This window comes from Coffea arabica, chromosome 7e (genome assembly GCF_036785885.1).
Source record: "Coffea arabica cultivar ET-39 chromosome 7e, Coffea Arabica ET-39 HiFi, whole genome shotgun sequence".
Taxonomy (NCBI): Eukaryota; Viridiplantae; Streptophyta; class Magnoliopsida; order Gentianales; family Rubiaceae; genus Coffea; species Coffea arabica.
This window is the reverse complement of record NC_092323.1, coordinates 19,379,101-19,403,280: the sequence shown is the minus strand read 5'-3', so window position 1 is coordinate 19,403,280 and position 24,180 is coordinate 19,379,101. Positions and strand designations below refer to the sequence as shown.

Here is a 24,180-nt window from a genome sequence, read left to right as displayed (position 1 = left end):
ATAAATATAGCCCCTTTTTTTATTTACATGTCAAAAATTAGAAACTCTCACCTATACTCCTGAAAGGATAAGTAAAGGTGAGCCAAAGAAGAGAAAAGGAAGAGCAAAGGGGATCAAAGAAAATAGGAAAAGAAAGCCGCAATAAGGAGAAAGTGTCAGAAAATGATCCACCTTATCCAACACCAAGAATATCCAAGTGAGTGCCCATTTACATTCGTGTGGATATATGTTCTGCCCATATAAATGTTATAATGCTCAAATATTATTCTATTATAAGCATATAGTTTTAGATCTACACTTTATATATTAATTATGCTAGATCTATGCTAAAATTGGACCAAGTGAAATTTAAAATTACTAATTTAGTGTGTCTAAATACTACCATAATGCATGTTCTTACTTTATCTAAGTGATGAATGGTCATATATGTTTTAAATGCGATTGTTATATTATATACATGGTGATTATGCTTAATCAGTCCGGTTTGTAAGTGAACTGAATCAATTGCCTATTGTGTACTTCATCACACCGAAAAATGTTCATGAACTTGTCTTGCAAAAGAATGATATTGTGGCTGCATATGTTTGACCATACCAGTTATATACTTTATCGCACTGATATAAGTGATTATGCTTGTGTTGTGTCTTAACCTGTCGAACTAGCAAGGGGTTTGTCGAACGTCATTGCCTACACTAGTCTGCAACCCAATATTTAGATAAAAGGTTATGCACTATTAGGCCAAGAGTGAAAGGCATTTTTAGAACTAACCTATTGTTTGGGAATAGGAGGCAGAACTCGTGATGGTGGAATAAAGTGGAATCAGGTAGTCACAGACAACCAGTGCCGTATCCTTTATTGGGTTGTGATTTATCTGTGTTTCCTTGCTTGTCTAATACTGTTTGTATCAAGTCTAACTATGCATCTAAAATTTAATTACATGAGTCTCAATAAGCTGTGTCAGCTTACCCTAATATTAATAGATTTTGCAGATGTTGATTTGAGTATTGAGATACTGTACAAGTGACCTAGCAATTAGTAGATTGAACTTTTGTTGAATCTCTTGTAAGGAGGCCAAGAGTGAAAAGTGTTTGGTTTGTTCTGCTACAATGTGTTGTAATTTTTTCATTGTAAAATTTAATAAAAGAATTTGTGTTTCAATAAATAGACTATTGTGTTAGTTTATTGAGTCCTGACGAAAGTTAGGCATTCAGTCCACTACCAATATAACCTTACTGGGGGTAGAGTTGGGGTGTGACAATTAATGGTATCAGAGCCTAGGTTCTAGGGGGAAAAAAGATATGAAAGGATCTTGATAAAGAAGCCACTGCACTATGATAGGGATGAACATCTAGGTTTTAATTGTTCATTTTGCTTTCTCAACTTTTCTTAGTTACTTTATAATAAGTTTGCAAAATTTGTGGCTGCAAGAATGGACTCAGATCTACTTAACCCATCATTGGAAAAGGACCTAGAAGAAGATCCATATAAGGACGAGGCAGACATAGATAATTACAAATTTGTCGAAGATAGTGATGATGAAAGTAAGGGTGAAAACGTATCAACCATGGAGAATTATAATGCATATCAAGCCCTTACTATAGTATACTTTCCAAATGGATATAGGGGGTCGAACGATATCTACATTCCTCCACCTGCAATAAGGAATGGGGTTCTGGTTGAAGAAAGAAGCGACTATTTAAATAAGGTAGTTTTGAGTTATAAAAAGAAAAAACTGAACTTTTATAGAGGTAGGATATTAAGAACCAGTTAATGAATGAACTGGTAGAAGAAATCATACAACTCAAGCAAAATTTAAGTTGGAAGCAAAAGAAATATGATAAGATTTTCCAATTACTTACTCAAGCAACATGGGAAATGGAGTTGTACCAAGGATTAACCTTTGAAATAAATTTCAGGTATAAGGATAGTTACATGAGTTGACTGCCTTGTAAGAGAAATATGATTTTGAAGCACATACTTTGAAGGACAAAGTAAGCTATTACAAAAAATATAGTGAATATCTGGCAAAATGTTGTTCTAAAAAGGATGCAAAATTAGAATCATTATGAAAAGAAAACATGGTACTAGAGCAAGAAAAGGGTGTAACCATCTTAGCAGTGACAAAAAATACAAGAATAAACTTAGGACAATGTAGTCAAGAATATTGCATGTCTATGCTATTGCAGAAAGCAACTATAATAAGGAATAGACTAGGAGGTCAGAGAGCCAAAATTTAGTTAACAAACCATATATTCCTTCCGACTAATGAAATATTGTATCTAAGTCTGTATAGTTCGACAATATAAATAAAATAAATGATGTACTTTAAAAATTTTGGCACATATTTGTAAAGGTATGTTTTGCTTGATGTCCTGTATGAGTCTTGTACTAATATATATGGAATGTGATATTGTAAATATTTACTCTCCATGCATATTTATTAAAGTTTTATTTATGTAAATAGGATGATTCGAAGCAAAAAATTAATAAAACTATCAGGGGGAGGGAGTAATGACTTGATAAATAGAATTATTACTACTCTAAATAAGGTCAGCCAGATTATGGAATAACAAATGAATCATGTGGTAAACCCATAAATATACCTGAATTTGCCACCAAACAATGATTCAGTTGATGATGTAATTTTGGAAAGGTTTTTTAAGTTTTGTCCACCAAAATTTGATGGAGAATTTAGTGATGGGAAAGCTGGTTGGAGGGGATGAAAGGAATATTTGGAGTTCTAAATTACCCAAAGAAGTGCAAAATTAAGTTAGCCACCTATCAACTCTTTGGCATAGTTTGGGAATGATGGATGACCATTTCTCTTAAGTAGGAACAAAACAATACCCTACATATTTGGGCAAATTTTCTTAGAGAATTGAACAACAAATATTACCCTTATCATCTTAGAGAAAAGAAGGAAGAGGAATTCCTTACCTTGAAACAAGAAAGGATAATTGTAGCTCAATATGAAACCATGTTTACAAAACCTTCTAAATTTAAATTTACACCCCTGTTAGTTGCAATTGGCGAAGATCATGTTAAACGGTTTCTTAGCGAGTTACGTTGGGAAATTCATGATGCATTAGCTACCAGTGTGATAGAGACCTCTTCAAAAACAACAAAGCTAACTTCTAGAGTAGAATCTAGCAAAACTAGGAGACAAGTAGGAATTCAAGTTAAACCCGCCCTTCATAATCGCACTAGGGTAGGATAGGTCAAAGAAGTGTTAAAATTTAATGAAGAGACCCAGAAGGCTCGGTACCTCAAGAACAAGCCATGAATAACTATCTAAGAAAAGTCTGGTTCTAATAGTCAAGACAGATAGAAAGACATTTGCACATATTTTTAGAAATTAGGACACGAAGATGATTGATATTGGCTGAAATATAGAAAATGTATCAAATGTGGGAGTGAGAAACACTATATCAATGATTGCCCAAGAATGCGAGCAATAGATAATGCCTCTCAAGGACAAAAGAATAACCTAAATAACAAACCCAAGATTCAAACTCAAGTCTTTGCCATGGAAGGAGAAGAAATTGTAGAGGCTTCTAACATTGTGGAAGGTACGATACTAGTCTACCAACGAATAACCAAAGTGCTTTTAGATTTTGGATCAACTCATTCATTTGTTACTCCTATTTTTGCAAAACTAATGGGAAAGAAAATTGATAAACTACCATATAAGTTAGATGTGATTATGCCTATTGGTAGACATATGATCATGGAGTTAGTATTCAGACCTTGCGATATTAAGATTGCTGCCCAAGTATTAATGGCAGACTTAAATAGTTTTGTCTATACAAGATATGACATCATTTTAGAAATGGTTTGGTTAGCTCGTCACCATACAAATTTGGACTATTAAACCAAAGTGGTAAGGTTCTATCCACTAAGGCAACTTGAGGTAGAACATCTAGGAAAGAAAATGCCATGTTCAAATGTAATCATATCAGAAGCAAAGGCTAGAAAACTACTTTGGAAAGGTTGTACTAGATATCTAGCTTAACTAATGAATCAAGGAAAAGAGAAATTAGAAAACAACAAAGTTCCAATAGTAAAAGAGTATTCAGATGTATTTCTTGAAGAATCAACCTCCTTACCTCTAGATAGAAAAATAGAATTTGTTATAGATTTGGTACCTATAAATAAACCAATTTCAAAGGCATCCCACACAATGGCACTAGATGAATTGAAGGAACTTAAGATACAGTTACAAGTACTGCTAGGAAGTGGGTTTATCAAGCCAAGTATATCACCACGGGTGCTCAAGTTTTATTTGTTAAGAAAAATGATGGATCCCTAAGATTGTGTATTGATTATCATGGATTGAATAGTATAACTGTAAAGAATAAGTACCCTTTACTATTAATAGATGAATTATTTGATCAGCTGCAAAGTTCTAAAGTATTTGCCAAGTTTGACTTGAGGCAAGCTTACTATCAATTGAAGATAAAGAATGAGAATATACCAAAAACTGCTTTTAGGACCTACTATGGTCATTATGAGTTCGTCATCATGACGTTTGGATTAATCAATGTGCCAATGGCATTTATGAAGTTAATGCATAGAATATTTCGACTTTATATAGACCAATTCATGGTGATTTTCATAGATGACATTTTGATATATTCAAGATCCCTAAAGGAACATGAGGAATATTTACATAGGGTCTTGTAAACGTTGAGGAATAATAAGTTGTACGCCAAGTTTACTAAATGCGAGTTTCATTTGGAAAAAGTTTCCCTTCTTGGGCATGTGATATCTGGCAATGGAATTGCAATTGACCCTCCTAAGATAGATGCTATTTATCATGAAAAAGCCAACTACTAAAATGGAAATTCACAGTTTCTTAGGGGCTAGTAGGATATTATCGAAGGTTTGTGTAAGATTTCTCAAAATTGGCTGTACCCTTGACAAAATTGGACCAAAAGAAAGCAAAGTTTGAATGGAATGACAGTGCGAGCAAAGTTTTGTAGAATTAAAAAGGCGCCTAACAACTACCCCTATATTTACATTGCCAGAAGGAAAAGATGAATTTTTAGTATATATTGAAGCCGTAAAGGAAGGATTCAGATGTGTACTAATGCAGAAAGGAAAAGTTATTGCATATGCCTCAAGATAATTAAAACGCTATGAGCCAAATTACCCCATACATGATTTAGAGTTGGCGGCAATTGTCTTCGCCCTTAAGAAACGGAAACACTACCTGCATGGGGTAACCTTTGAAATTTTTACATATCACAAGAATTTGAAATAGATTTTCTCTCAAAAAAAGGGTTAAACTTGAGGCAAAGAAAGTGGATCAAATATTTGGAAGATTATGATTGTACCATCAATTATTACCCCAGCAAAGCTAATGTTGTCGTGGATCCTTTAAGTCGAAAAGTTAAAATAGTCATGTTTAGTATAGAGGAATGGGAACTACTAGAACATGTAGGTGATTGGAAGCTGATTAAGAATAAAAAAGGAATTACTTGTGCCAACATTAGGATTCAAACTGAATTATATAATAGAATTAGAGATGTTTAAGAACAAGATTAGGAAGTCCTAGACCTAAAGGAAAAAGTAAAGGTGGAAAGCTAGTGGATTTTCAAATTAATGAAAAAAAGATGCTAAAATTCTGAAATAGGATTTGTGTTCTAAATGATGACTACATTAAACAAGAAATTTTGAAAGAGGCACATTGTTCAAAGTATACAATACATCCTAAAGGAAACAAGATGTACAGGGACTTAAAGCAATATTATTGATAGAACAACATGATGAGAGATATTGCATGTTATATATCCACTTGTTTGACCTGTCAACAATTGAAAGTAGAACACCAAAAACCATCTAGGTTATTCCAACCTATACTGATTCCAAAATGGAAATGGGATGAAGTGACCATGGGTTTTGTTAGTGGATTACCAAAGATTCAAAAAGGACATGATGCAATATGGGTAATAGTGGGTAGGCTTACCAATTCCTCTCATTTCCTACCTATGAATATGACATATTCTCTAGAAAAGTTAGGCAAGCTGTATGTAGATGAAATAATTCGACTACATGGAATACCTTGTGATATTACTTCCAATAGGGATAAAGATTTACCTCACGACTTTGGAAACTATTACAAGAAACCCTTGGAACAAGATTAAAGTTTAGCATCTCATCCCAACCCCAAACTGATAGCCAATCTGAGCGGACCATACAAATATTAGAAGACATGTTCGAGCGTTTGTGTTGAATTTCAAGGGAAACTGGAACAAGTATTTGTCTTTGGCAGAATTTGTATATAACAATAGTTACCAGTCCACTATTGGCATGGCCTCTTATGAAGCGCCATATGGAAAAAGGTGTCAATCCTCTATATATTTGGGGAAAGTTGAAAAAAGGAAGATTCTTGTACCAAATTCCAGTCCCTAGATAGAAAATACCATTGAAAAGGTAAAACTGATAAAACAAATACTGACCATTGCCCAAAGTAGATTAAAGAGTTATGTTTACAATCAGCATAAGGATTTAGAATTTTTGGAAGGGGATAAAGTTTTTCTAAAGGAATGAATCATCAAGCATGGAAAAGATGGCAAGTTAAGCCCTAAATATATATGACCATTTGAGACACTGAAACATATTAGGAAAGTAGCATATAGATTAGCTTTACCTGCAAACCTGGCAGAAATTCATGATGTTTTCTAGGGGTAGCAACAAGAGGCACCCACCCCACGGGGGGAGAAATGGGGTGGGGATAGAGGCTGGGGAAGAAAATTTCTCTAGCCTTAAAATAGGGCAATAGATGGGGCAAAATATACCTGTCTCATCCCCTGTATATAAATTAAAGAAATTATATATATACATACATACATACACACATATCTACAAACCTAGCAGGAATTCACGATATTTTCTAAGGGTAGCAACAGGGGGCACCCGCTCCATGGGGAGAGAACTGGGATGGACGCGGAGGCTAGGGGAGAAAATTCCCCTCGCCTTAAAACAGGGCAATGGACGTGGCAAATACACCTATCCCATCCCTCACATATAAAATAAAGAAATTATATATATATATATAACACATGTATATAGTACATATATATACAATATAACAACCTAGTTATAGTCCAATTATCTATATTTAATAATATAATTAATAACACAATTATGTATCTCTTTTGATTAATAAGTAATAATCTATTGTTTACTAAGGTAACTAAACTACTACTACTAAGCTATTCAGACTAAAAGTAAATAGAGAAATAGAATGTCTTAATATCATTTTCATGGCATTAATAGGTTGCTAATCTTCTTTAGTTATTAATATTTGCAACTCGTTAAATGGTCTGAGAAAATATGGGATATTTTTAAGAAATTGGTCTTGAAACTATTTTTATTGAATCCAAATGCTGGGTACTTCCTTATTTATGTGTAATATTTTAAATAAATGGACATGTAAAAGCTCAAAACACATTTACTTAAGAGATAATTTTTAATAAATGGACATGTAAAAGCTCAAGACACATTTAAGCTCAAAACACATTTACTTCAGGATAATTTTTAATAAATGGACATGTAAAAGCTCAAGACACATTTACTTCAGTGATATTACACAAAAATAAGTCCTGAATGCTGATAGTTTGAACTATCTGTGACTTTAATACAGTTCACTTAGACCTTATGGACTAATATGCAAATAATAGATAATTTTTCCACATTTCTTCTTGAAGTGACATGTTTCACTAGCTTGACACGTGTCACAACCCGTGACACATGTCACCTCATCCAAGCATGAAACGTGTCATGATCCTAAGACGTGTCACAATTCTATCGTTCTCCTGCTAGCTCATCACCATCCTATCTTCTTATAAACAGAGCCCTCCTCTTTATTTACACATTCAAAATTAAAAACTCTACACCTATACTTCTAAGAAGGTAAGGAAAAGTGAGATAAAGAAGAGAAAAGAAATAGCAAAGAGTGTCGAAGAAAATAGGAAAAGAAGGTCATAATAAGAAGATAGTATCAGGAAAAAAATCCATCTTATCTAACACTAAGAAAATCCAAGTGAGTGCGCATTTACATTCGTGTAGATACATGTTGTGCCCACATAAATATTATAGTGCTCAAATATTATTGTGTTATAAGCATATAGTTCTACATCTACACTCCATATAGTAATTGTGCTAAATCCATGCCTAAATCAAACCAAGTGAAATTTAAAATTACTAATTTAGTATGTCTAAATGCTACCATAATGGATGCCTTTACTTTCAAGTGATGAATGACTATATATGCTTAAATGTGATTGTTATATTATATACATTATGATTGTACTTGATCATAGAATCGGTTTGTAAGTGAATTGAATCAATTGCTGGTTGTGTACTTTATTGCACCAGAAAATGCTCATGAACTTGTTTTACTAAAGAATGATATTGTGACTACATGTGTTTGACCATACCAATTGTGTATTTTTTTGGACTGTTACAAGTGATCATGCCTGTATTGTGCCTTGATCTATCAAGCAAGCAAGGGCTTTATCAAACATCATTGCGCACACTGTTCTGCAACTCAATACTTGAATAAGAGGTTGTCCACTTATAGGGCCAAGAATGAAAGGCACTTTCAGAACTAACCTATTATTTTGGAGTAGGAGGCTGGATTCGTGATGGTGGTATAAGGTGGAAATCAAGTCATCACCAACGATCAGTGCCATATATTTTATTGTACTATGATTTATCTGTGTTTCTTAGGTTTGACTATACATCTGAAACTTGATCGCATGGGTCTCACTGAACTATGTTAACTCACTCCAATATTAACAGATTTTATAGATATTGATTTGAGTGTCGAGATGCCATATGAGTGACCTAACAATCATTAGATCGAACTTTTGTTGAATCTCAAATAAAGAGATTAGGAGTGAAGAATGTTTGATATGTTTCACTATAGTATGTTGAAACTTTTCCATTGTAAAATTTAATAAAAGATTTGTATTTCAATAAATAAGCTATTGCCTTAGTTAATTGAATCACGGCGAGAATTAGGTAGCCCACTACCAATGTAACGCTGCTAGGAGGCGAAGTTGGAGTGTCACAGTTTTGATTTGTCAATTGGCAAAAAATCACATGAACATTGTGTAACCGAAAGACCAAAAACAATGTAGGATTATCTAGCGAACACTGCATTTGATGTTGGTGAATGAATGTAATGTAGTCTCTGGTTGACATGGAATCAAATAAAACAAACTCCAGAGGGTTTTCTAAGATGTCAATGATGTCGTGTCTCATCTGTGCTAATGGCTCATTCAAGTCAGGAATTGGTCAGCAATTTAGCTGACAAAACTACTTTAACAAATGAACTGAGAGGATCCTATTTGCAAAGAATTATGTGGTTTGGGCTATCAAATCGACTAAAGTCATTTGAATCTGATAATTGTTACTTGATGTTAGAAAAGCAAGGACTCGCATCGTGCAATGGAGAGTCAGTTTTAGTTGGGGGCTCAACTAGTAAATCCTAGGCATAACAATCAATTCTCCCAATCCAATCAAAACTATCCTTGTCCACCACAGCCCATACATGCAGTTAAAGCAACCACTGCCTAGACCAAGACCAATACACAAACTACGTCGTGGTTATCATCCCACGCACGCGGATAAGGGCAAAAGCTAGGGGTAGGTACAGGTCAGATATCGTCCCGTCCACCATTTGAATGACCTGCACACCATTTGGATGACTTGATTCGCATTTTGTAGATCAGTCATTTTTCTGATCCGTCCACCATTTGAATGACCTGCACACCATTTGGATGACTTGATTTGCATTTTGTAGATCAGTCATTTTTCTGACCCTTGCTCATCCTGCATATCGACAGGTATCCGAGTTAACTGATATCTGTCCTGCCTCACTTATCATTTAATTTTTTTTAAAAAAAATTTTATACTAATTTTATTTTATATTTTACACATTCATCTAAGATTTAATAAAGATTTTTTTTTTCTTAAAAAAAGTCTTCCACCAAGAAATAAACAAGCGAAGAGAATACAAGATAAAGGAAAAAAATTAAAAGAATTCAAAAACAATAAAAGTTTGAAATAACTAGTACATTTTTTTAAATATATGTTCCGCATTAATTAAACTCCTTTTTATAAAACATAAGATCATGACCTCTATAAATAAATCTTATAAATAAACTATAATCTCTCATATTTATAATGCAATTTGTTCAATGAAATTACTTATTTAGTTCTAAATTATTATTTTACAGTATGTGTATAAAAATAAAAACTTAAATATATATATATATATATATATGTGGGGTGAATCGGGTACCCACAAGTTTTTAATTATGTGACCCCTAACCCGCGCCCGCATCTTAGCGCGGGTATTTGACCGTCTTTTGATCCGATCAAAATATTCTAATTTTTGGATCGGATCGAATTGAATATGGAGGGTTTTCGAGTTATCGGATAATTTTGCCTGCCCCTAGCAAAAGATGTTAGTACTTAGTAGTAGAGAATGATCTGTAGTTTTGGTAGCTATAATAAGAAAAAGTTGCAAGGTTGATGTAACACCACATAATTCTAACAAGATTGACAATTACGTGCTCACATAAACAATATTTTAGTATCAAATTTATGTTATAAAGTTATACAAGTAGTTTGTAACTAGGAGGTGGTCTCCGCGCTACGCGCGGTGGATCAATGCAATTATGCCCTAACTTGTATTGGTTATTGAGAGTTGGCGTGATGTTAGAGTAAGAAGAACGCGATGATTCCTTTCTTTTCTTTGCAGCCCTAGCTTCACATCACTACAAATACTTGAATTCAGGTGCTGAAGATTGCCCTTTATGTGAAGTCTACCTGAGCAAGAAATATGTCAGCACAACTTGTTGGATCGCAATACTGTAACAAAATATTCTAATTATCAAATAAAGTAATAACCAATTTATTGTGTTAACCATCAAAATTTGGTGGCACTTACATACCTCCCATTTTATGTTCCATACATACACATGGTGTGGTCGTCCAACCCTGAATTTTGTTGTTTGCAGTCCAATTGTAGTTCTTCCACCTCCAGATTTCAAGTGGAAGCCATAACAGCATGTTGTAAGTCTCTCTGGTTGCAGTGTCAGCTCTATGGCATCATCCACTCCTTAGATTTATAATATCAATTTCAATTACTCCTACTTTCTTCAAGTAAGCCATCAAAAGCAGTTCTTTCACACAAAAGTTAAGAAGAAATTCTAGTACAAAAAACTATGAAAGAGAAATATAATTCAAACTACCATGACATGAAGATCCTACAAATTTTTTAATCTAAGAACCCGACAACTACTCTGGTCAACTTAACACAATTTTCCTTGCATAATTACTTAGCAAAATATTAAAGCCTTACCTTTGAAATATATGCCGATTGGTGAGAATGCCAACTCTTCACACCTGCAATCGTAACAAGAAGAAAGTGAGTTTTGGAAAAGAAAAAGGAAACTGTAAAAAAAACACACACACACACACACACATGGTGGGTAAAGGTTAATGTTTCCAGTAAAACATCTGGAACCATGGATGAATGTCGAAACCTCCATCAAAATCATCATCAATTCATCTCCAATCTTCATCATCTTTTCCCACCTAACAAAAGGAAAAAATGGACAAAAAATGTAGCTATTACTCCGAGTCCAGATTAAAATGATGAAAATATTTATTGATGAAACATGCAAGCTAAATCCTTAAAAAATGGGAAAAAAAATGAAGCATGTCAAAAAATTAAGTACAGTGGAGATTCAGTGATTACAAAGCCCAAAAAAAATGAATTTTTCTTAATAGGAAAAAATCTGAGAACATAACAAACAGAGACGCAGAGGAGAGGAGAAAATGATTTGTTGCTTTTAGCAAAGGAAAAAAAAGATTAGGGAAAAAAAGGCAAAAAAATAGAAGAAACTAACTATTATTATTTGAGGGAGGCAGGAGGGAAAAGGGAGATGGAGGAAAAAGAGAAAAATGGAAAGAGTAACCAAGAAGAAGATTACTAGCCCCTTACCTTCTTGAGCCCGTCATCCACCAAATCCCATCACCTTCTGAGAAGAAAAACAGCTCCTAACACCATACGAACAAGAAGGAAAATCGACGGCAAAGTCAAAGGAGCAGGTATAGTTTAAAAGGTTAGGCAAGGTGGAAAAGAGAAATAGGCCCAACCATTGAAGAAAAAGCACAATTATTGTCACTCTTTTGAGTGGGTTGCATGCAAGCAAAACATTCGGTGGCTCACAGAACAGTCCAATTTGCAAGCGTCTAGTGACAAAGAAAGAAAGTTCCTTACAGCAACCACAGACGAAGAAAGCTCATGCAAAATGTAAAGGGAAAACAGGGGGAAAAGGCAGAACACAAATAAGAACAAATAATGGATAAATGAAAGGTAGAATAAAGAATCAAAGAAGACAGGAAATTTAAAATAGGCTTACCTTAATGCAACGGCAAAATACAAAGCACCCATAAACAAAGTAAGTAAAGCTGAGTTAGTCCACGAATGACCGACCAAAAAACATATTGGAATAAACAACATTATAGATGAGATAGTTCAGTAAAAGAAAAAGCTCACCTGACCAATCTGTATCAAGAATAGCAAAACCAAGAAGAGGCTTCGAAGGAACAGAGCAATAAAAGAGAAAATAAGAACAGAGCAAAGCAACTACCAAAGACAGTCATGTAAGAGAGAAGATAGGATGTCGTGCTATAAACAATTATACAAAAAAGGAATGCAAAGAGTAAACACATCACTAACCATTAGCATAAGCAGAAAATCCGGGCAACAATACCGGCAGCGGTGGGTTGGACAGAGCAAAGAAAGTGCTACAGTCAAATCAAGAAACTCCTTTCAATAGCCGTCAACAGTAATGGAATTATGTTATATTACAAATACAACCCAAGGGTAAGTAGAATTTTACCTCTTGACATGAGCACGAAGAAGATGAAGAAAACGGTAAAACCAAAACCAATTTCTTGTCATCGGCAAGAAAAATGCAATGGGAGGGCAAAATTGTAATACAATTGTCCTTATGGTCAACCGAACTGAATTATTACAATGACCACAATCAAGTCCCAATACATCTGGGAAATGGCAAAAGACAAATACTAAAGCGGTCCAATCGGATACAACGAAAGTGAAGGTAAATAGTTATTATAATAAGAATAAGAAATAAAAAAAATGTAGCATTCTTTTAAAAAATATATAACAACATTCTCATTCGGAAATTTTGTTTTGCACAAACACGTGCAATTGTCACGTGCAAGGACGACCACAAATTGTCCAATAACATTTAAGCACATCACAAAAAACGGAACTGCTTGGCACACCCCTACACATTTAGTACATATGTGTTAATGAATTAACATATCTAAAAGATGTTATATTGTTTAGTACATTTATATTAATAATTGTTTTTATCTTTTTCTTGATTGAAGAATATTATATACCGCGTGAACTATTTTGATGATGTGATATTGTAAACTATAAAAGTTTGAGAAGAAAAATAAGCATATTTATATAATACTCATCTAAACTTTTTTTTTTCACTTGTAAACTACAAAACTCACGAACATGAGAATAATCTGCTGTGTATCAACCATAATCGCTCAATGATGGTCTCAACAGAAACTAATGAATGTAGAAGATTTGAAACAAAACAAAAAAAAAAAAAGGAAAATGGAAGATTCTTAGATTACTTCCGATAAACAACAACAGAAACAAAGGAAAAAGAGTGCAAAAATTCTTTCTTAGCATGGAATCGAAAACACCTATTTTCACAATTTACAACTTCTTGAGATTACTATTATATCATAAACTAAATTAGCCTGGTGTAAATGCATCTGTTAAGTTACTTTTTACTTTTTAGTACAATAGTACCAAATTAAAACAAAAATATTTTATAAAATTTCTAACAGGTGTTTAATTGGCACTTGTTAATACATCTTAATCACACCTAATCTATCACGTGAATACATATATTAACAATTATTACCTTTTCTCGCATTTATACACTTTTTTAAATTAAATTTATCTCTAAAAAAAGTTGACATCTAAACTACATTTTAACGAGTATCCAATAGGCATTCGATAGGTAGATCCTTTATAAAAAGGCGTTAAATTTTGTATGAAGTGTCGTATCTTTGATGATTAACTTTCACAATACTTATTAAATGCATTTTAATATGGTTTTGACTTAAATGGCTAAGATTAAGAGGGAGCCAAGATTATCTTTAGTTGTTGGCTCACTTGTGTAGACCAAAAGCGGAAAGGGAAATCATCACTTTCTAAATTATTTGCTTTGCTTGTGGAGACCGTAAAGTTAAGTAGCCAACTAGAAAAACATATCACGTTTCACTTCCCTCTCTCTCTCAATTTAAACGCGTATTTCTCCATAAGTCCCGTTTGAAATTACAGTGCGTTTACACAAAAAAAAAACACTTTTAAGTATTCATAGTAACTAATTTCATATAAGTTAAAGAGGCCAATTTTTGATAATTCAAAAATACTTTTATTAAAAATATTTGTATCAGAAGTATATCTTTATAAGTTATTGCAATTCCAAGCAGAACTTAGTTCCATTTAGCATACTCTATATTTTCATACTTTTTGTTCTTTTCAAAATTTAAAGAAAAAGCTCTTGTGTGACAATACAGCTCATTGCCTACGTGAACAATGGTTGAAGCAGGAAGGAAGAGACTTCTGGAACTTGAGATCAAAGTAAAGTATTAACTTTTGCAGATTTTAAAGTTTACGTATTGGTTTTGTCTGGTATATTCAAAAACAGAGCATGGTTAATTTTGGAAATTCACAAGTCTGATATTACTACTGCAAATTCTTAAGTAACCAAAAGGGTACTTTTATAGCAGCTTCTACCGACACCCGAAACTAATGGATAAGTATCGAAAAGTACAAGATCGATATCGATACCTAAAAAGGTATTTTTAGACACAATCAACTAGTATTTAAGGTTATAAAGTACGTACCCGAAAGGATAATTTGTTGTCTAGAGGCAAGATTGGTATTCTCTAATTGTCGGTGCCAACGTGCCTCAATGATAATAGATTTTCAACATGACCAAATATGGCACATTATTTGATAATTTAATTCAATACTTTAAATTTAATTTATTCAGATTTTAAGATATTTAGACATATTTAATAATAATAATAGGACATCTAAATTAATTAAGTAATATTGAGCTTTCCATACAAAACTTGCTCCAAAACATGAGTATCAACCATTCACTTATTAATTAATGTGATATGCACTTAAATGTATAATATTTAGGGTGTGTTTGATAAAACTGAAATCTAAATTTTGAATCCATTAAATTATTAAATTGTTAAGTACTAAAGTTCTATTTGATAACTCAATTTAGTACTTAAATTCAATGGATTTAGATCTTAATTTATTTAGACTGTTTGATACTCAAAAATTAAACATCTGAATTAATTAAGTGGCATTGAATTTCTTAGACAAAACTTGCTTCCAAAATTAAGTGATAAGCTATTCACTTTATCACTGAATATAATATCCACTCAAATGTATTAGATTTAATACTTAATAATTCAATAACTTAATGAATTCAGACTTCAGACTTCAATTTTATCAAACACACTCTAAATTTGATACATTTGAATGTATATTTCATTAAGTGATAAATGAATAATTTATCACTTATTTATGATAGTAAGTTTTGTCTAGAAAATTCAGTGTCACTTAATTAATTTAAATGTTCAATATTTTAGTTATCAAACGTATCTGAAAATATTAAGATTTGAAACTCACTGATTTGATGGATTGAAATTTCAAATTTCAATTTTTAAACTTCAATTTTATCAAATGCACCTAAGACTCTATTATGATGTTATAATCTCAATTGGAGTTTGACTTTTGACATTGCCCAATTCAATCCTATTGAAAAATTCTATAGTCCCAGCAATTCCTCCAATAGTCATCTCCTTTTAGTGATAATAGGGGTTCAAATTTTACATAATTAAAATTAATACTACAATTTAAAGTTCAAAAAGCTCATATTTCACCATCCGCCAATTTAATAATTCAAAAATATGATACTAAAATAAGAACAGTAGAATCTCCCTTTTCCATTATTATAATTTAAAAAATTATAACTTGACACATGATGGTATGACGCGTGTTACATGTGTATCATAAAGCACTACCATGTGTCGCGCTGGCGAGTAAATTTGCCTCGATTCTGAAGCTTAGTATACTTGGTTTTGGAGTTTCTTCGGACTGGCCAAGAATTATCATCCCAGAGACCAAAAAGTAGCAGAAGAAACAGTAGTGTGACTCAGAAAAATGGCTGTTGGGACAGGGAGGAGGAGGGGGAAGAAGAGTAAGGTACATTTCACCAAGCTCTACAACTTCACATGCTGTCGGTCTTCGTTGAAGGATGAGCATAGTCAAATTGGGCAGAGAGGTTTCTCAAGAAGTGTGCACTGTAATGATCCAGACAACCTTGAACAGCTTCAGCTGAGGTACAGGGATAATTATGTTTCGACCACCAAGTACACAGCTCTGAATTTCATACCCAAGTCATTGTTTGAGCAATTTAGGAGAGTGGCCAATATATACTTTCTTGTGGTGGCTTGTGTTTCTTTTAGTCCCTTGGCCCCATTTGGTGCTACTAGTATTCTTGCTCCTCTTTTGGTGGTGATTGGAGCAACCATGGCCAAGGAGGGTGTGGAAGATTGGAGGCGTAGGAAACAGGTAAGTTTGACTTCAATTTTTGAAATTGTGGTTTTTTTTTTTGGGTTTTTTGATCCCATTGGATGGCAGATTTTACTTGCTGTTAGTTCTGCATTTCGTCTATGACTGGCCCTTTAAATTTCTGTGGAAAATATGAAAAGATTAAGCTGCAACTTGTGTCTCAATTTTAGTGAAGAATGCGGTTTTTGTCGAGATTTTAGGTGTATGATGCCAGAGCAAAGAGTCCAAGTAGATGAGAAAGACGGTCTAAATTTATGGTGGTCAAGACCAAACATAGGAAATTTGTTTATCCCTTTCCTGGTTCCAGAATTATGTTAAACTCATGTTAATGTTATTGGGGTTCCTTGGTAATCAATTAGTACTGTTATTTATTGGTCTGTACTTCATTTTTTTTTTTCTGTGTATCTGCTCTACAGAAGATACAGTAGAGCAGTTTAGTTTCTTAAGAATCAAGTGTCTTATCAACATAAGTCTAAAATCCCTTATCTATTGTCATATACTAGTAATATTTTTTTGTGCAAGTTAGAAAGTGGGGACTAAAATCCTTCCTGATTAATGCTGGGGTTAGGGATGCATAATGCTTCTTGCTTTTGGATAGTTAAGTTTATCCAAGTTAATTCCTTCTTTGAGTCCATGATTAAATGAATTAGCACACATTTTTTCAGGATATTGAGGCAAATAATAGGAAGGTTCAAGTGTATGGTAGAAACCAAACTTTTGAAGAAACCAGGTGGAAGAATTTACGAGTTGGTGATCTTGTTAAGGTCTACAAGGATGAATATTTTCCTGCTGATCTTTTTCTTGTCTCATCAAGCTATGAAGATGGGATTTGTTATGTTGAGACATCAAATCTTGATGGAGAAACCAATCTGAAGGTGAAGCATGCCTTAGATGTCACAGCCTCCATCCATGATGAGAGTTCATTTCAGAATTTCAAAGCAGTGATCAAGTGTGAAGACCCAAATGATGATCTTTATGCATTTGTTGGAACTTTGTGCCATGGTCGCCAGTATCCCCTTTCTGTGCAACAAATTCTTTTGAGAGATTCTAAACTCCAAAATACTGATTATATCTATGGTGTGGTGATTTTTACGGGTCATGACACAAAAGTTATGCAAAATACTACAGACCCTCCTTCCAAGAGGAGTAAGATTGAGAGGAAAATGGACAAGATAATCTACATCCTTTTCAGTACCTTGATTATGATGTCTTCTGTTGGTTCTGTATTTTTTGGGATTGAGACCAAAAATGATATCCATGATGGGAAATTAACAAGGTGGTATCTAGGACCAGGCAATGCAACTGTGTTTTATGATCCCAGAAGAGCTTCACTTGCTGCATTTTTTCATTTCTTGACAGATCTTATGCTGTATCAATATTTGATCCCAATATCGTTGTATGTGTCTATTGAAGTTGTAAAAGTTCTGCAGACCATATTTATTAATCAAGATCAGGATATGTATTTTGAGGAAACAGATAAGCCAGCTCGTGCACGGACATCTAATTTGAATGAGGAACTTGGTCAAGTTGATACCATCCTTTCTGACAAAACAGGTACTTTGACATGTAACTCCATGGAGTTTGTTAAGTGTTCTATAGCAGGCATTGCCTATGGTCGTGGCTTGACGGAAGTAGAGAGGGCTTTAGCAAAGAAAAAAGGGGGAGGGCCTCCTGAAGTTGGTGATACTTCCTTAGATGCAGAAGGGTCTAATGCTGAGCTTGTGGACACAGGCAGATCAATTAAAGGCTTTAACTTCCAAGATGAACGGATTATGAATGGTCAATGGGTTAAGCAAACTCATTCCAATGTTATACAGAAATTCTTCAGAGTCCTAGCTCTCTGTCATACTGCCATTCCTGATGTCAATCAGGAAACAGGTGAAATTTCTTATGAAGCTGAATCCCCAGATGAAGCCGCCTTTGTAATTGCTGCTAGGGAACTTGGTTTTGAATTCTATGAAAGAACTCAAACAAGTATCTCACTGCATGAACTGGACCGTGAAAGCGGGAAATCAGTTGACAGGTAAAAGTTTTTGGTCCCAAAGTCTTTGATGTTTTGCTAAACTAAAAGTTTTGCAGATCAAATTCATTCATTCTGGTAATAGTCCTAGTAGATCTACAGCTGCTATTTGCGCTCAGCTGTTTCTGGACAGCCTTTGTGTGTGGATTATGGGCATTTCCTTAAGCTAGCAGCATTACTTTGTCTCTGCATTGTAATCTGTGTAATGTTTGTGCTTGTACAGATTACATTTAATCAGTGTGGTTCTGAATTGATGAATATAGATGGTGAACCACTGACCTTCTTGTTGGTATTTGTCTCTTCAGTAATTGAACTTGCTGTAAATCATAATCATCTGGGACAGACTTTCATTATTTACATGCTGACACTGGATTAGTATGTTCTCTGTCATTATGAAATGTTCCATTCTCTATGATTATGAAATGTTCCATTCCTATCAAGCAACTAAATGGAGAAGCAGAGAGCGAGTTGCAACTCGTTGTAAGAAGTGGTTTTAGGTCTTCTAGCAGAAACTGAAAAAGCTCCAACTGATTACAGAATGCTTGAGCTATTTTTTGTCTATAGACAAGTCACCTCAGTGAATGTTTTCCATTTTCAGATCCTACAAGCTTCTTCATGTCTTAGAGTTCAGTAGTGCCAGGAAAAGAATGTCAGTTATTGTGAGAAATCCTGAGAACCAGCTGTTGCTCCTTTGCAAGGGCGCTGACAGGTGACCCACCATGACATGTAGTGAATAACCTACAGAATTTAGCAGTAACTAATCCAACGCTCTGCTTTGTCCTTGTTTTTGTTTTTGTTTTTTCCTATCAAGTGTGATGTATGAAAGGCTCTCTAAAGAAGCTCAGTCTTTTAAAGATGCCACATTAACTCATGTAAAAATGTATGCTGAGGCTGGTTTGAGGACTTTAATAATTGCATATCGTGAGCTTAGTGAAGAAGAGTTCATGTCATGGGAAGAGGAGTTTCTGAAGGCACAGACTTCAGTGACTGCAGACCGTGATGCATTGGTGGATGCTGTTGCTGATAAAATTGAAAGAGACTTAATTCTCCTTGGTGCCACAGCTGTTGAGGACAAACTTCAAAAAGGGGTAAATATTCAATTGCTTACTTATAACCTAGGAATAGTATGAACAAGCATATTCTGCAACTTTGTATTTGTAATGGATCATATTCTAGTGGAATGAATGAACTTTCAATAGATCTTAGTAGTTGGAGAGATCACCTGGGCTCTGGCCTTGTCCCATAATTAAATATGACACAATATTATCCTCTTTTGTAAAGGTTCCTGAATGCATTGAGAAACTTGCAAATGCTGGCATAAGGATTTGGGTCTTAACTGGTGATAAGATGGAGACAGCAATCAATATTGGGTACCATTATCAAGTGTTCCCTTGAAACCTCTTTTTCTCCTTTTTTATGGCTAAGCTGAATCATGCATAATTTGAAAATAATTCTTCCATACCTCCTGCAGGTATGCATGTAGCTTATTGAGGCAGGGCATGAAACAGATTGTGATTACGCTAGATTCTCCTGCTGTAAATGATATGGAAAACAAGGGCGACAAAGAAGCTATTGCAAAGGTACAACATTTTGGGTTCTATTTCAACGTATGATTTCTGGTACACGCTCTAACAAGGTCAATTTTCAAAGGCTTCAATTTCAAGCATAACTAAGCAAATAAAAGAAGGATTATCAGAACTCAGCTCAGCTAAAGAAAGTTCTGTTTCATTTGCTTTGATAATCGATGGAAAGTCACTTGCCTTTGCCCTCGATAAGAATCTGGAGAACTCATTTTTAGAGCTTGCAATGAAGTGTGCATCTGTCATATGCTGTCGCTCCACCCCGAAGCAAAAGGCTCTTGTAAGTACTTTGATCACGTTTGTTTGTCAAGATTCTGAATGTCTTCTGTTTATTTTGTTGAGGGATTTGACAGTTTCTGTTGAAACCAACAGTTTCTTGGTTTTTCAGGATAATGGTTGTAGTTGCAGATATGTTCTGGTGTCCAATTTTTCTGATTAAAATATTGGTGATATGCAGGTAACAAGGTTGGTCAAAAAGGGGAAAAATAGAACGACATTAGCAATTGGAGATGGTGCAAATGATGTAGGCATGCTTCAAGAAGCTGATATTGGTGTTGGTATTAGCGGGGTTGAAGGCATGCAGGTTACCTTTATTCCTTTAGTTTCTCCTCCTCCTTTGTCATCATCTTCCCTTCTGCTGCTCCTTTGGGTGTCATTTTCTTCCTTGGGGAATATAAAAGAGAGAATTTTGGCACAGTGCTACACACATGTTGAATCTAATGTGTCCTTTAGAGGGTATAGTTTGTGTTGATTAATCATTGACTAAATTTTATTGCCATGGATATCCACCTTTTTGTGGTTCATGAGTGTATTTAAAGCTGAGAAATGGTGTGTGAAGATTTTTGACAGACTCAATATATAGGAAAACTAGGGTTAATAATGAGATTATAGTAACTATAAACTTTGCATACTATGTATTCTGTCAATGAGTTCATATGGATTCGTTCATGTCTTGCTCTTACAAATAATATAGAGGACTGATTTCGTATCCCAGTATTGGCGAAGATGTGCTTTAAATTTTCTTAATTTTCTTTTTAGCTTCATTATTGATGAGGATGATAAGGTTTATCTAGTTTGGAAACACTAGTGCAAATGTTTAACATTTTTCTCTTTTCTATGTTCAGTCACTCAGATTGCAGGGAGTCATAAGATAGATGGGTGCATCAAAGTTGATATGATGAACTCTATATTTGCTTTCTTGTCAGCATTATTTATCTTCCTTGTACCTGTTAGATTGTCAGCATGAAGGCATTCTCTTGTCATAATTGTTGTTCTAAAATAAGAAGATAATTGTCTGATAGTTGAGCATCTTTTGTAGGCTGTGATGTCAAGCGATGTTGCAATTGCTCAATTTCGCTTTCTTGAGCGGCTATTGCTGGTTCATGGCCACTGGTGCTACAGGAGGATATCAATGATGGTAAAAATATACTCCTATGTGATCTGAATGACTTGCTAGGGTGTTTTTGCTTGCTTAATCAAATAGATTTTCGAGGAAGAAAATATTTTTTTCTTCATATGCAAGGCCCATATCCTCCTTTGGTATGTCACTGTCAAGAGTTAGTGAGCTTGGCAAGAGTAAGTTCATTAGCTTGGAAAAGAGTTAAAATGTTACTTCTCTATGCTCACATCATTCTTTTACTATTTTGTCCTAATTCTTTTTTTTTTTTTTTGGATAAATGCAGATATGCTATTTCTTCTACAAGAACATCACATTTGGTTTCACCTTATTTTGGTTTGAGGCATATGCTTCTTTCTCTGGAAAACCTGCATACAACGACTGGTATATGTCATTGTATAACGTATTCTTCACTTCACTTCCTGTCATAGCTCTGGGAGTCTTTGATCAAGATGTCTCAGCACGGTTTTGTCTCAAGGTATTTACCAAAATTTTCTGGGCAAACCCAAAGGCTCAATGGTTTTTCAACCAGATGCATGGAAGTGAAATGTCACACAAACATAACTAAATTGAGTTAACACAGTCTGTGATGATACCAGTTGAGCTTATTGAGTCTTTAACTATGCCTTTGCTGAAAGCAATTGATAAGATAAGTCAAGACACTGAGAAGCAAAGGCATCTTTTGGTCCAATATAAGCTCCACAGGATACTTTGGTATGATAAGTGGTTGGAGATTTAGTTGCCTTAATCAATATGGTAGGACCATACACAGAGACTGAGAGAGAGAGAGTGGTTATAATTTTCTGAAAATAGATAGTTCCTGCTATTCTTTGCTGGTATGTAGTATACCCCTGTTATTCTGTCATGCCCGGAAGATATCTGACTGTCAATTTAACCAGCTTTGCATTTCTGGAAGTTGGGGTTTCTACATACTTCACATTCTCTTTCTGGCTCTAGACTTAATTTGCAAAAGAGTTTTTCATGGTGAAAGATGAGTAATAAATCTGGGAAGATATAACTTCCCTAAATGAAGTGCAATATTAATTTGCTGGAACTATTTTCATTGCTTGAAGCATGGTCCGAGTGTCGGGGAAGACATAGTTGCAACAATTCATTACTTTATTTATTGCTTTACAGTATCCTTTGCTATACCAAGAAGGAGTGCAGAATATTCTCTTTAGTTGGCAACACATCCTTGGCTGGATGTTCAACGGGTTTATGTGCTCAATGATCATCTTCTTTCTTGCAACAAATTGTATCAAGGAGCAGTCTTTCCGCAAGGATGGTAAAGTGGTTGATTATGAAATCCTGGGAGTGCTAATGTACACTTGTGTCGTTTGGACTGTTAATTGCCAAATGGCGTTATCTATCAATTACTTCACTTGGATGCAACATTTCTTCATCTGGGGCAGTATTGCTCTATGGTACTTGTTCTTGGTAATCTATGGTACTATATCTCCTATACTATCCACGACTGCATACCGGGTTTTAGTGGAAACCTGTGCTCAGAGCCCATTCTACTGGATGGCAAGCCTGCTTATTGTGGTATCTGCTCTCTTACCATATTTTTCATACAAAGCTTTCCAGATTAGATTTCATCCCATGTACCATGAAATTATTCAAAGAAGACGACTGGAAGGATTAGAAACATAAGAGCCCCATGAAATTCCTGTGCCAAGTTGGGGGCAAAGAAAAGCATCTAAATGAGGGATCAGGAAACCACCTGTGAAGGCTATAAGGGCAATGATAGTAGCCTAGTACTTGGTTATTTAGCTTCTGTATAGGGTGACATTTTGCCCATATGCTTTGTAGGTTGCAAGTTGGCTAGCAAACCTGAGCTTGGGATCCCTGAAGAACATGCTATTCCTTTTAAACTTCAGCAGTTCAGGGTAACATTGCCAGTGTTGTTATTTGTAGCCTATAGTTGCCCAAGTCTTGCCTTCCCGCCCCAAACCCCCCACTAGACGAGTTTGCCACAGAATGATAAACAATCCAAGATTCATATAAATTTGATATGAATCCACTGTAAATTCTTCTTTGAAGTTAACTTTTTTTTTTGGGGTTAATTTTCTGGCTTGGAAGAAGATTCTTCCATTTGCTGTGTCTAATGCTTGTGATTGCTGCGAATTGTGCAGGTCTCTTCAAATTTTGATGAAAAGATCCTTGTTATTTGTAAAAAGAATAAAAAAAGCCTTTGCTTTTTTTTTATTTATTTACTAAACTATCATAAAAATTGAAGATCCAAGAAAGAAGGATAAATGAAATGAGTTATTTATCAGTTGTCCACTCTGTTCGGCTTTCCATGGTGGGATAAATATTAGTACGGGGTGTAAAAACATGATTGGTGTCTGAGAATGACTTTTCTAGGCAAAGATAAGGGGGCAATTAACAAGCACTTTCAATTCTTTTTTTTTTTTTTGTCGTAAAAGCACATTTAACT

The 24,180-nt window shown here is 34.6% G+C and overlaps 2 protein-coding genes and 1 long non-coding RNA gene across 46 annotated transcripts; 1 reads left to right on the top strand and 2 right to left on the bottom strand.

Annotated features, from left to right (window-relative positions):
• Window positions 1–1,442: 1,442 nt before the first annotated feature.
• On the bottom strand, window positions 1,443–7,020 carry LOC140010894 (uncharacterized). The gene is made up of 2 exons (XR_011818080.1): window positions 6,653–7,020; window positions 1,443–1,652 (listed from the first exon to the last, which is right to left on the bottom strand). It is a non-coding gene; the product is annotated as an uncharacterized lncRNA (long non-coding RNA).
• A 3,544-nt stretch (window positions 7,021–10,564) lies between these two features.
• On the bottom strand, window positions 10,565–13,070 carry LOC140011208 (uncharacterized). Of its 42 annotated transcripts, none has more exons than XR_011818504.1 (8): window positions 12,930–13,070; window positions 12,767–12,834; window positions 12,584–12,623; window positions 12,026–12,059; window positions 11,565–11,616; window positions 11,381–11,424; window positions 10,971–11,137; window positions 10,565–10,845 (listed from the first exon to the last, which is right to left on the bottom strand). XR_011818504.1 is itself a non-coding variant. In XM_072059921.1 (8 exons), the coding sequence occupies exons 1-7, from the start codon at window positions 12,937–12,939 to the stop codon at window positions 11,120–11,122; spliced, it is 288 nt and encodes a 95-aa protein (XP_071916022.1). In that variant the 5' UTR covers window positions 12,940–13,070; the 3' UTR covers window positions 10,565–10,845; window positions 10,971–11,119. The 42 variants fall into 42 exon arrangements, 9 of the variants coding, with proteins under 9 accessions (XP_071916022.1, XP_071916015.1, XP_071916016.1 ...); XM_072059921.1 differs by having other exon boundaries at window positions 11,546–11,616; window positions 12,026–12,062; XR_011818476.1 differs by having other exon boundaries at window positions 11,381–11,616; window positions 12,026–12,446.
• Window positions 13,071–16,201: 3,131 nt separating this feature from the next.
• On the top strand, window positions 16,202–23,806 carry LOC113699049 (probable phospholipid-transporting ATPase 8). Of its 3 annotated transcripts, XM_072058834.1 has the most exons (12): window positions 16,202–16,744; window positions 17,410–18,767; window positions 19,363–19,473; window positions 19,576–19,852; window positions 20,046–20,134; window positions 20,236–20,344; window positions 20,415–20,624; window positions 20,802–20,927; window positions 21,663–21,761; window positions 22,027–22,218; window positions 22,878–23,285; window positions 23,553–23,806. In XM_072058834.1, exons 1-12 carry the CDS (start codon window positions 16,334–16,336, stop codon window positions 23,631–23,633), a joined length of 3,471 nt encoding a protein of 1,156 aa, XP_071914935.1. In that variant the 5' UTR covers window positions 16,202–16,333; the 3' UTR covers window positions 23,634–23,806. The 3 variants fall into 3 exon arrangements, with proteins under 3 accessions (XP_071914935.1, XP_071914936.1, XP_027074899.2); XM_072058835.1 differs by having other exon boundaries at window positions 16,203–16,744; window positions 19,696–19,852; window positions 22,878–23,633; XM_027219098.2 differs by having other exon boundaries at window positions 16,203–16,744; window positions 22,878–23,633.
• Window positions 23,807–24,180: the final 374 nt, after the last annotated feature.